The following is an 11,554-nucleotide window of genomic DNA, read 5'->3' as shown; positions in this document are numbered from 1 at the left end:
TTATGAATTAGCCCCGATACAGAGTAACATAGAGTAAAATACTTATCTATTAACCCTGAGCAACTGGCGGTGTTAGCGCTCCTGCCTTTTCTAAATGTGAGTGAGTTTAACAATGTAACGACAAAATACCTCAAACCCCACCCCAGCCCTCGATAGATACATTCTACAACCCCCAGACTGCTGCACAGATATGAGAGACCTAGACAGACGCATGCACAGAACACTTTCACCCATTTCTAGCAACCACTACATGTATTGAACTAATGCAGTTATCAGCAAGAACTAGTTAGTCAATTAAATGATTATTAAAAATAAATTACAAATACCGTTATCAAAAATAGCAGCTGTGTCACACCCCATACAAATGTAATGTGCTGTGCTAAAGCTGTGGCAATAGGGTTACAAAGTGTGCTTGCTTTTTAAACTACCTACTACTATTGGGTTTTGTTTCATGGTTAACCCAGCCAGTGCGACCACCAGTGTCAGAGTTCAACTCAAACAGGATCTTCAAGTTAAACCAAAATGTGTCTGGTAAAAGATTTACAATTCGGAACTGCAAACCAATGCAATTTTTAAAGAAGGGCTATCAGTACTATATTATAAGAGTAGTGCTTGTGTAACATACTTTTCAAAGGCAGGATTTGATGCTATGATCTTAAGGACCACAAACAAAGGATTTATTGATTGAGCTACACAGACATTGGCTTGCTGCTGAGATTTCAGTGGTTTTTTTTTATCAGTGACAGTCTGAAAGTGTATTTTCACAAGCCTGTTCTGAAATTCCAGAGAATTTACTTGACAATCGAAGTGATGCACTGATGTAGCTCTGTGTCCTTTCTGTATATGAACTTCATTGACCCTTTCATTAAAAAAAAATAGCACAGCATTATTTAATTAAAGATTTGCAGCATGATTATTTAAGATCAGGAAGTTTATTACTGTATCAGTAAAATAATGATTCTTCATTGTCTCTGGGATTTGATGTATTTTGACCTGAGGCACCGTGTTAAATGAACTATACTGGCACTGGCCTACCCCTTCCAGATGTTCTACGAATGTGCATTTCCAAAACACAATAACACTGTGCGACAGAGATCGAATGACGCTTGGTGTTAGATCTCCCTCCCGACCTGAGGGGGCACGAGATAAATGGAGCAGAGTACACTGGACTAAAAGGCATGACACTTTATTCCTGTGGGTAGGTGGAAGTCGGCCAGCTTGAAAAGGGACTGAGCTACGGTACCCGAACAGGAAACGACGTGGCATCCGCAGATTGGAGGAGTGGATGTGCTCGTTAACCAAGGGGTCACGAGTGAGGGTATAAAATAGGGGCGTAGCAAAGTAATCTGCTCCTTTGTAAATGGTTAGAAAAACAACCTAAAAGGAGTCCCTGCATTTAAAAGAAACCGTGAGTGTTCTGTCTTGTAAACGTTAGTTGTTTGTTTGTTTCGTCTGTTTTCAAGATTACTAGCACGACCCGGAGCTGCAGCCGCAGGCCAGCATTAAACTCGGACACAAGCACTTCACTTTCCACTAGGAACTGTCTTTGCACCACAAGCACTTAATTCACGCACTGTAGGAACTGTGTCTGTGTCTTTGTGTTCTGTGTGGGGGAGAAAACTGCACTTTTGGTTGTAGGTCAAACCTGTGGGATTATACAAACTGAAGAGATACACACCACTCTATCGCTTCCACCATTTATTATTTACAGGCATTCGTCATATGGCTCCGGACATTGTAACCCATTTCACACCCTGTATCTACTCACCACTTTGCCACACATTGTGATGAAATCAAAATTCTACAAACGACTGTTCCCTTCTGTGTGTCAAAAATCATTGTAAACAGCCATTTTTTTTTTTTTTTTTTTTTTTTTTCAGCTCAGCAACAGTGTCCTTTGAAGAGAAGATGAAAGTGTCTGTTCCAGCAAAAGCAGTATGTGGGTGCTCATGTATTAATTGTACAGTACAGATTGTAAGGTTTTAATGCGCTTTTATGAGTAAATCAATGGATTTTTGCCACCATTATCCCACCCCCTTAACATTGTTGTCATTCATACTGGACTTAGTGTAGCATGTAAGACGACAAAAAAAAAAAAAAAAAAACACAGCTCTAGCAACATAACTTTAAACAAAACATCCACAAAACTTTCAACTGGGTGCCAGTCAAATGCATTCTGCTTGTTGAGAATCTCATATAGGGAATTCCACTTCGGGCCGCGCAGTATCGGTGATGTATACCACTTCCTCGGCTGGAGCCTCAGGCCTTATCACCACCCCAGGCGTGGTATATGTCATGGGAAGCACACGGCCCGTCGTGGTTCATACCTTACATACATATGAAAGACTTCATCTATTTTAAGGTTTGTAGCCCCTTTATTAATAGACCCAGACACAAGATTTAAAGTGTTTTAAAGCACTTGCATGCAATTTTAATATTTACAATTGTAACAGTTATAGGTTATATTTAAATGGTTAATCAAGGGGTAGAAGTTTTAATAATTAGAAAATCTAAATAACATTTATTGTTAATTGAAAATGAAACCCAGTACAATTGTGGCGATGGGCCTATTATATAATTAGCTTCTTTGTTTGACTATGCCACATTTGGGAATTTCGCCCAAAGAAATAGTTTTAGAAATACACTAATAGCAAACAAGGCCAGGTTCCCCAAATGCAGAAGGGAGTAACAATTTATTCTAGACAAATTATTTAAAATGAGATAAAGATTAAAAACAAATGAATATTGCAGACTATACAAGAATGCAGTATGGGGAAGGGCCACCGGGAGGCCACCTGAACAGCCTGGATTCAAGCAGATAAAGTTGTAATAGTTTAGTCTCAAGTGCCGCAAGAACTAAGTTTATAAAGGTTGGGTATCAACTGCCACGAGGCGAACAGGGGTAGCAGTGCACATTTAAACAACAACAACACGAAAAAATAGAAAATGTGCAAACAAAACAATACATCAAACTAAACAATGAAAATAATCAACTGTGAATAAAAAGAAAACCTAACCACCGGTTGCTGTGTGGCAAATAGAATACCCACTCGTCACATATACCAATACAACAAAAAAAAAGAAATAACAATAAAAGAAGCAGCAGCTGACAGCTCCGTCTGCAAATACAAAAAATAAAAATGACTAATAATGACAGCAGCACTATCGTTAAAACAGATTACCTCGGGGAGTTTCAGTCACCCTACAACTTTACCGCTATACACACAATATAGTTTTGACCGTGTTACCTCAGGCAGCACTAGGCTTACCCTACAAACACCTGTATGCAATGTGGGTTGACATTACCTTGAGATACAGCAGTAATGGTAACGTCCTGCACCGTTCAACCTACAAATACCAACATAATAATTAGTTACAATAGCGGTCAATAGTTTTAAAAATAAAATAAACATTTTACTTAGACATGAGAGCGTACCTCCCACACAGGTAAGACTCATTTTGCAGTCAGCTAGCAGCTCGGCTTGCGGCAAAATGAATGTTTTTCCTGATGCCAGTTTATATGTGCCGCGAGTGATAATGAGCACATATTAACCAGTTAAGGAGAGAATGAGTCTCACCCAGTTACACAATGTTTACAAGTAAATCAATAAGAGTTTGTGATATACTGTTTCCTAGAGGGAATGCTTTGAGGGGAGGACAGTTCCGCTGGAGAGGAGTAAGAGCGGGTGGCTCCTGGTGGTGTGCTCACGCTATACAGCGAGAGAACAGTCTGTGAGTTTAAGTAGAGGGAATGCTTTGAGGGGAGGACAGTTCCGCTGGAGAGGAGTAAGAGCGGGTGGCTCCTGGTGGTGTGCTCACGCTATACACGAGAGAACAGTCTGTGAGTTTAAGTAGAGGGAATGCTTTGAGGGGAGGACAGTTCCGCTGGAGAGGAGTAAGAGCGGGTGGCTCCTGGTGGTGTGCTCACGCTATACACGAGAGAACAGTCTGTGAGTTTAAGTAGAGGGAATGCTTTGAGGGGAGGACAGTTCCGCTGGAGAGGAGTAAGAGCGGGTGGCTCCTGGTGGTGTGCTCACGCTATACAGCGAGAGAACAGTCTGTGAGTTTAAGTAGAGGGAATGTTTTGAGGGGAGGACAGTTCCGCTGGAGAGGAGTAAGAGCGGGTGGCTCCTGGTGGTGTGCTCACGCTATACACGAGAGAACAGTCTGTGAGTTTAAGTAGAGGGAATGCTTTGAGGGGAGGACAGTTCCGCTGGAGAGGAGTAAGAGCGGGTGGCTCCTGGTGGTGTGCTCACGCTATACAGCGAGAGAACAGTCTGTGAGTTTAAGTAGAGGGAATGCTTTGAGGGGAGGACAGTTCCGCTGGAGAGGAGTAAGAGCGGGTGGCTCCTGGTGGTGTGCTCACGCTATACAGCGAGAGAACAGTCTGTGAGTTTAAGTAGAGGGAATGCTTTGAGGGGAGGACAGTTCCGCTGGAGAGGAGTAAGAGCGGGTGGCTCCTGGTGGTGTGCTCACGCTATACAGCGAGAGAACAGTCTGTGAGTTTAAGTAGAGGGAATGCTTTGAGGGGAGGACAGTTCCGCTGGAGAGGAGTAAGAGCGGGTGGCTCCTGGTGGTGTGCTCACGCTATACAGCGAGAGAACAGTCTGTGAGTTTAAGTAGAGGGAATGTTTTGAGGGGAGGACAGTTCCGCTGGAGAGGAGTAAGAGCGGGTGGCTCCTGGTGGTGTGCTCACGCTATGCAGCAAGAGAACAGTCTGTGAGTTTAATCTGGAATGCCTGCTATGTTGGACTGTGATTGAAATCACCTTGTTGAAGACAATATCTGGAATGGTCTTGATTTACAAACCCACGCGAAGTCTCGGCAGTCTTACACAGTAATAAAATAAAACAAAACAAACATCTCCCACTCTGAGTGCTTACTAAACTTTTCAGGTAAATCCTGAACTATAAAACCAGACGGCTACAGTAAAAGTCAGAATTTGGTCAATCTTAAGTTTTACCAGTAAATGTCAGGAATTATGTCGTATTAGATTTCATTTCAGACATTTACCTGTCAATCTCAAGATTATGACACAAAATGTCACAAAGACAGCCACTGAATAGATATATTTACTTCTTTCAGCATGGAGTCTCTTGTGGCTCTTGGAGTTACACAGGACTCCTGAAGCCTTACAATGCGCGCAAGTGAGACATTCGGTCACTGTTGAGATTTTCCGGTAAATGTCCGCAGTAAAGTGTTATCGTGTTTATTTCGGATATTTACCGCTTTACTTGGTAAGTGTCGACATTTACCAGTAAATCTTGAGATCTGCCAATATTCAGACTTTTACTGTAACATATGTATATATGAACATAATTTAGATATTTTATTTAACATCATCAAAGAAACTACAAAATGACATCGCAGAAGTCTAGACAAAATATAAAGTCAGATTGTATTTTCTTTTACAGGAATCAACACTGATCTGGAAAAGAACACACCAACCGTCACTCCAACAGGTGAGTGTTATTATTATGCTTAACATAGCTGCATTAGCAGATTGTCCACACAGTCCAGGTTGCAGCAGTATAAGGTGGATTACTAGTGACGGACTATTCCTCCATCACAAGGTCTCAGTGTAGTTGTGAACGAAATCTGATTCAGCAAACAATTTTTCATTTTAAAACAAGATATCTAATATTACACTATCTTCAAGAAATCTCTGTTTGCAGATAGCTGGTCATTTCACCTGTGAGTCAACTTGTCCCCTACCCTTAAGACTTTCTTTCCTGTCACTCCCTAACCATCTGCTTCCCCTATTGACTGACAAACTTTGCAGCCAGTAAGCTGCTTGACCCCAAAGATAATGCTGAGGTGAAAGTGACATATTTTAATATTATTATTAATTAATCGTTTAGCAGACATATTTCCTGGAAGGCAAGCAATCTCAGAACATTCTTTTTCGTAGTGGTACCAAAGATCATGATTGCCATGATAAGTTTAAGACTTATTATAAAGTGAAAACATACAAACGCTCACATGTACAGGTTCCAAGAAGTGACGTTTCTGAGGATATCTAGGTGTGATACAGACCGACTCTCATTGATACCATACTAAGATTACTAACCAAAAACTATATTGCCCTTTTCAATAACATGATGTCTGCAAACTGAGCTGTTTTATTGGTCAAGTGATTTCACTGGTTTGTGTTTCCCCCTCCCCCACGTCTAAATGGAAATGATTGTTTCTTCTAAACTCTGAATTATTTTGTTTTCAGTTCAAAAAGACCATGTCTTTTGGAGACTGCATGCCATGTGAAGAAGAAATCAGAGCTGCCCTTCTGCCTGCTTTACAAGATGGCTTGGAATCCATTATTTCTTTAGCACGCACTGTTGCCAAAATCAATGGCGAGACTATCAATCACTCTGAGAATCCAATGCTCCAGATCTTAATTGAAACCGCCTATAATAAGACATGTTCTGTTGAAAGATATGCTTTGGAACAGGTAGATATCATTAATTCAAAAAGCCAATCTCTGTTTGCTGAAAAGTCCAAAGTCATGTGTGAGTTAAAAAGTAAAGAATCTGATTTGGAGGGTTTGCAAATCAAATTGAAAACTCTTAACTTGGAACTGAAAATTCATCAAAATAATATCATGAAAGCTAGCACACAACTCGAACAAGCAAAAGCTGAATTAAGAAAAGCCGAAGAATTACAGGACTTAAGAGAACATCAGTACAACGTCAGCCTTGCTACAATGGCAATACCTATAATTGGAACCATTATAGGTACGTATTTCATGCAATATTTTTGAACTAGTGATGCATAGTTGTCCTCTTTTATGGACATTTTTGTCATAGCCTTGCTTGATCATGATGTATGACTGTGGCGGTGGCAGGATTTAATTCCTGGCTGGCCCCAAATTTTCATGGACGTGCTGTTTATGACTTAATGACGTAAATGTAATGACGTAATTACCAATATGTGTCCTGAGGACACTCTGTACTGTCAGAAATAGCACCATATTCTCAGACTGTCAGCATTTTGCCAGTCGGACATCCGATTTACCACCAACAGGCACAGCAGCACAAATTCCATAACGTTCGCGAGCTGCAAGTCACCACCACACATAAAGAGAATGAAAAGTTTCTCACAGAAGCTCTCAAACGTGTATTCGACTTCCCAAAGTGAGCTTAAATTTAAAAAGCTCTAATACAGTGACTAAAAGGAGGTCAATACTTCCCTTTGAGCTTCAGAAAAGTGTCAGTTATATGGGAACCAAAACAAAACAGGAATAGAGGCATGAGTTGAGCATAACATACATCTCAGCTGCACCAGTCAACTCAATTCAAACTGATAAAATTAAATGTAGGTTCTTACATTACTTTGTTTTCTTTTTACAAAATGTGTCGGGGCATAGCTAATGCGTAAGACACAAATATAGCTCCGGTTTACTGCAAAAATGGCTAAACATTCTGTATTATATTTCTTAGCAGACACCCTTATCCAGAGTGACTTACAATTGTTACTTGATATCACATTATTTTTTACATACAATTACCCATTTATACAGTATAAATAACTAAACAGCAGCTGCACAAGCTGGTTGCTTGCGTGCCTTGCAATGAAAGAAAAGTTCCTGTATGTTTGCTGCCGACGCGTTTAATTTCGATACTATACTATCGAAGACGCAAGATCGCATATCTCAGCCGTCCAATCACCTGTCTTTTTTTCATAACCATGACAACAGTACTGGGGTGGGCGGGACGGATATATTTTTTGAACCACGAGGATGCACTAGACTCGCCGCAGCAGGATTACAGTCTGATACGGTTTGGCATGAAATGTTTTTAATTGTCAATCACTCCATAACTGGGTGGGCCCATGAACAAAATGGTGGGCTCAGGCCCCTCCGGCCCAAGCGTGCCGCCGCCCCTGGTTTCTGAACTGTGGTCCTATTTGTACATCTGCAATTTCCCACCTTATCTCACTTCTTAAATACAGTATCAGCACCACATTTTCAATCTGCCACAACTAGGAAATTCATCAAAAATCCCCACTCTGTTTCTTAAACTGATCCTGCAGTATTATGATTCATTATATATTTAATATTCTTATTCTTATTGTTATTCTTAAGAACATTATGTTGTGGGAAGTATGAACTAACTTGGCACCACAATTAGGAAATGATGGAAAATTGCAGCAGCGTAACTGTAAGATACTGTGTTTATTTATTTATTTATTTATTTATTTGCAGAATATGTCTGTATGTACCGATGCAATTTTTGCCTGTTACACTGCTGTATTTTTAAGGAATTTTAAGGATTTGTTTGTTTTTTTATGTTATAGCAGATTTACTGCCAATATTTTGGTACTGTACTCTTAACATTTTCCTGACTCGGTCACCCTGCAGCAACAATGATTACAGCATTTAGTGGAAAGAAAAACATTTCTTAACAATTAACAAGAGCTTCCATTAATTTATAACTGTTAATGCCACGACAAAGCGCTCTTTTACTACCTGAAATTGACTTTGGATATTTAAAAAGAAATCAATCGTTTAAATATTGCGAATGAGAAAGTAAATAATATTGACACAACAATAGACTTGGTGAAAAGTGGCACAGGTTTGCTGTTTTTTAAATTACATTTATTTTCCTTGTACTGTATGCTCACACACACACACACACACACAAGCAGTATTTCTTGTATTATGTTTTAAATGATTTTTATCTTTCTTGCAGGTGGTGTAGCAGCAGTGTGTTATTCAGAAGCCTATAAGGATGCAGAGAGAAAAACAAACACAGCCAAATGCATGGCTTCATTGCATGAAGGAGAAGTGTCTGATCATAAAAGGAAACTGGACACCTGTTTGAAAGAAATACAACAAAAAGAACAAGAAATTGCTAATACAAAGAATATACTGAACAAGGTCAATAAGAAACTGAAAAGGACACGTGCGCTTACGAAAGAACTTACAACAGTGCAGAAGAAAATACAAGACTGCACTACATATCTGAGCCAGTTGTCTGGAAAAGTAGAATGCATGAAGGTGATCACCAGCGATTTAATTCATCTAGATACATTAATTACTTCTCTGAGGGAAATATTTCCTACGTATTTTAAAATGAACACTTTCCCACTCCTGGAATTGCCTAATAAAGATGAATCCACATTGATCTTTTGGGTAGTAACTGGATTCTTATGTATTTTGTATATACTATTATTATTATTATTTACCTCAACCCATTAATGCCTAGCGTCCCATATATGGGCCGGGGTGAATATGTGCATCTCCCTGGTTATGTGTTCACTGAAATGTAATAATGAATCCTGTAAAATATTACCCCTTACAGCTGTATTTTTCTTGCTTTTACTATTTGGTTGCCGGATCAAATGCAATCTTTCAAGTTGGCTGTTAGTCACAAAGAAGCAGCTACATATATTGATGCCAACTTATTTAGCCATTATCTTTCATTTTCATTTATTCATGAATTTCTGTTGGTTAGTGTTTGCCTTAGCTATACATAACAATTTTATAGCAATTGTTTGTATATTGTCTAAACTGAGCCTTGTTTTTGTAGCGTCTCATATATAGGATGCTAGGCACAGGTGCATACAGGTTCTTGTTTTTTTATAACATAGTTCTGATGTTGTTATAGTTGTTTTGCTTGGTGCAATACTGTTGTATCTGGTTCAGTGTTTATTGTGTCTAGTTCAAGACCCTTACATTGTTGATTACTGATGTGCATGGCTCCTGTCTAGGAACTCTGCAGGGCACAAGAATAGATCTCTGAACCTGTGGATTTTTGAAGAGAGGTTCAGTAGTAAATGTATATAGACTGTAGTTGAGGCAAGAAAAACTCAAATAAAAAAAAACTCACCTCAGAATTCAGCACTGGCAGGGACATACCTGTCACCATGGCAATCTGAAAACCACTTGCAAAGTCTGCCTACAATGGTGCTATAAAGGAAAATATTGAGCATGTGAAGCGTGTGATGTGGTCAGACAAATCCCATTTTACACTGTTCAGCAGCACTGGTGGAAGAACCAAGGTATGGAGGAGAGCCCATGAAGCACGAGACCCCCATTGCAGAGTGTGCACTGTTCAGCAGCAGGGTATGGAGGAGAGCCCATGAAGCACGAGACCCCCATTGCAGAGTGTGCACTGTTCAGCAGCAGGGTATGGAGGAGAGCCCATGAAGCACGAGACCCCCATTGCAGAGTGTGCACTGTTCAGCAGCAGGGTATGGAGGAGAGCCCATGAAGCACGAGACCCCCATTGCAGAGTGTGCACTGTTCAGCAGCAGGGTATGGAGGAGAGCCCATGAAGCACGAGACCCCCATTGCTCCCATTGCAGAGTGTGCACTGTTCAGCAGCAGGGTATGGAGGAGAGCCCATGAAGCACGAGACCCCCATTGCAGAGTGTGCACTGTTCAGCAGCAGGGTATGGAGGAGAGCCCATGAAGCACGAAACTCCCATTGCAGAGTGTGCACTGTTCAGCAGCAGGGTATGGAGGAGAGCCCATGAAGCACGAGACCCCCATTGCAGAGTGTGCACTGTTCAGCAGCAGGGTATGGAGGAGAGCCCATGAAGCACGAAACCCCCATTGCAGAGTGTGCACTGTTCAGCAGCAGGGTATGGAAGAGAGCCCATGAAGCACGAGACCCCCATTGCAGAGTGTGCACTGTTCAGCAGCAGGGTATGGAGGAGAGCCCATGAAGCACGAGACCCCCATTGCAGAGTGTGCACTGTTCAGCAGCAGGGTATGGAGGAGAGCCCATGAAGCACGAGACCCCCATTGCAGAGTGTGCACTGTTCAGCAGCAGGGTATGGAGGAGCGCCCATGAAGCACGAGACCCCCATTGCAGAGTGTGCACTGTTCAGCAGCAGGGTATGGAGGAGAGCCCATGAAGCACGAGACCCCCATTGCAGAGTGTGCACTGTTCAGCAGCAGGGTATGGAGGAGAGCCCATGAAGCACGAGACCCCCATTGCAGAGTGTGCACTGTTCAGGCCACTGGTGGGGCTGTCATGATCTGGGTATGTTCTGCTGGTCTAGGACAGCTTCATTTCAGTATAAGAACATAAAGCAATTGTATGGATTGTATATGTATATATAACTGCTTGGTGTCTGTACTTGTAATATGTGTTGGCTTTTAATCAGTCTCATATCATATGTAAATAAAACTATTTAAGATATCTTTTGAGTTTTCATTTCAAGTTGGTAGTGTGGTGTACAGTATATGGTACTTTATGGTATTACAATCCCAAAAGTACGAGTGACTATTCATCCCATTCACATACATTTCATACCTATAGATCATGAAGTATATCATGTATTTATTTAAAGATATGTTTCTGCAATTCCATGTTCAAATGCATTACTTTTAAACAGGTAAGTGTATTGGCTCTTTCCCAGCCTCAAACCAGAGGCTGAATGCATTGTTGTTGCACCAGTCTTGGCAGTAAACATTTCATTTATTATTTGGAGATAAAACTAAAATCAAATGTTTATCAACGTCATACATGTAAGTAGCAGGGCCAGACAACCAATCAATCAATCAATCAATCCATCTTTATTTTATATAGCGCCTTTCATAGTGGAC

The 11,554-nt window shown here is 40.8% G+C and overlaps 1 protein-coding gene across 1 annotated transcript; it reads left to right on the top strand.

Moving 5' to 3' along the window:
• Positions 1-1,885: 1,885 nt before the first annotated feature.
• On the top strand, positions 1,886-10,288 carry LOC121318021. The gene is made up of 4 exons (XM_041254204.1): positions 1,886-1,935; positions 5,415-5,462; positions 6,221-6,731; positions 8,688-10,288. The coding sequence occupies exons 1-4, from the start codon at positions 1,909-1,911 to the stop codon at positions 9,194-9,196; spliced, it is 1,095 nt and encodes a 364-aa protein (XP_041110138.1). The 5' UTR covers positions 1,886-1,908; the 3' UTR covers positions 9,197-10,288.
• Positions 10,289-11,554: the final 1,266 nt, after the last annotated feature.

This window comes from Polyodon spathula, chromosome 7, assembly GCF_017654505.1.
Source record: "Polyodon spathula isolate WHYD16114869_AA chromosome 7, ASM1765450v1, whole genome shotgun sequence".
Lineage (NCBI taxonomy): Eukaryota > Metazoa > Chordata > Actinopteri > Acipenseriformes > Polyodontidae > Polyodon > Polyodon spathula.
This window is presented reverse-complemented; position numbering and strand designations above follow the sequence as displayed.

Coding starts and splice junctions, on each gene's coding strand:
- LOC121318021 (XM_041254204.1), top strand. CDS start 1,909: ATGAAAGTGTCTGTTCCAGCAAAAGCA. Junction 5,463..6,220: donor ACCAACCGTCACTCCAACAG/GTGAGTGTTATT, acceptor TTTTGTTTTCAG/TTCAAAAAGACCATGTCTTT. Junction 6,732..8,687: donor TATAATTGGAACCATTATAG/GTACGTATTTCA, acceptor TCTTTCTTGCAG/GTGGTGTAGCAGCAGTGTGT.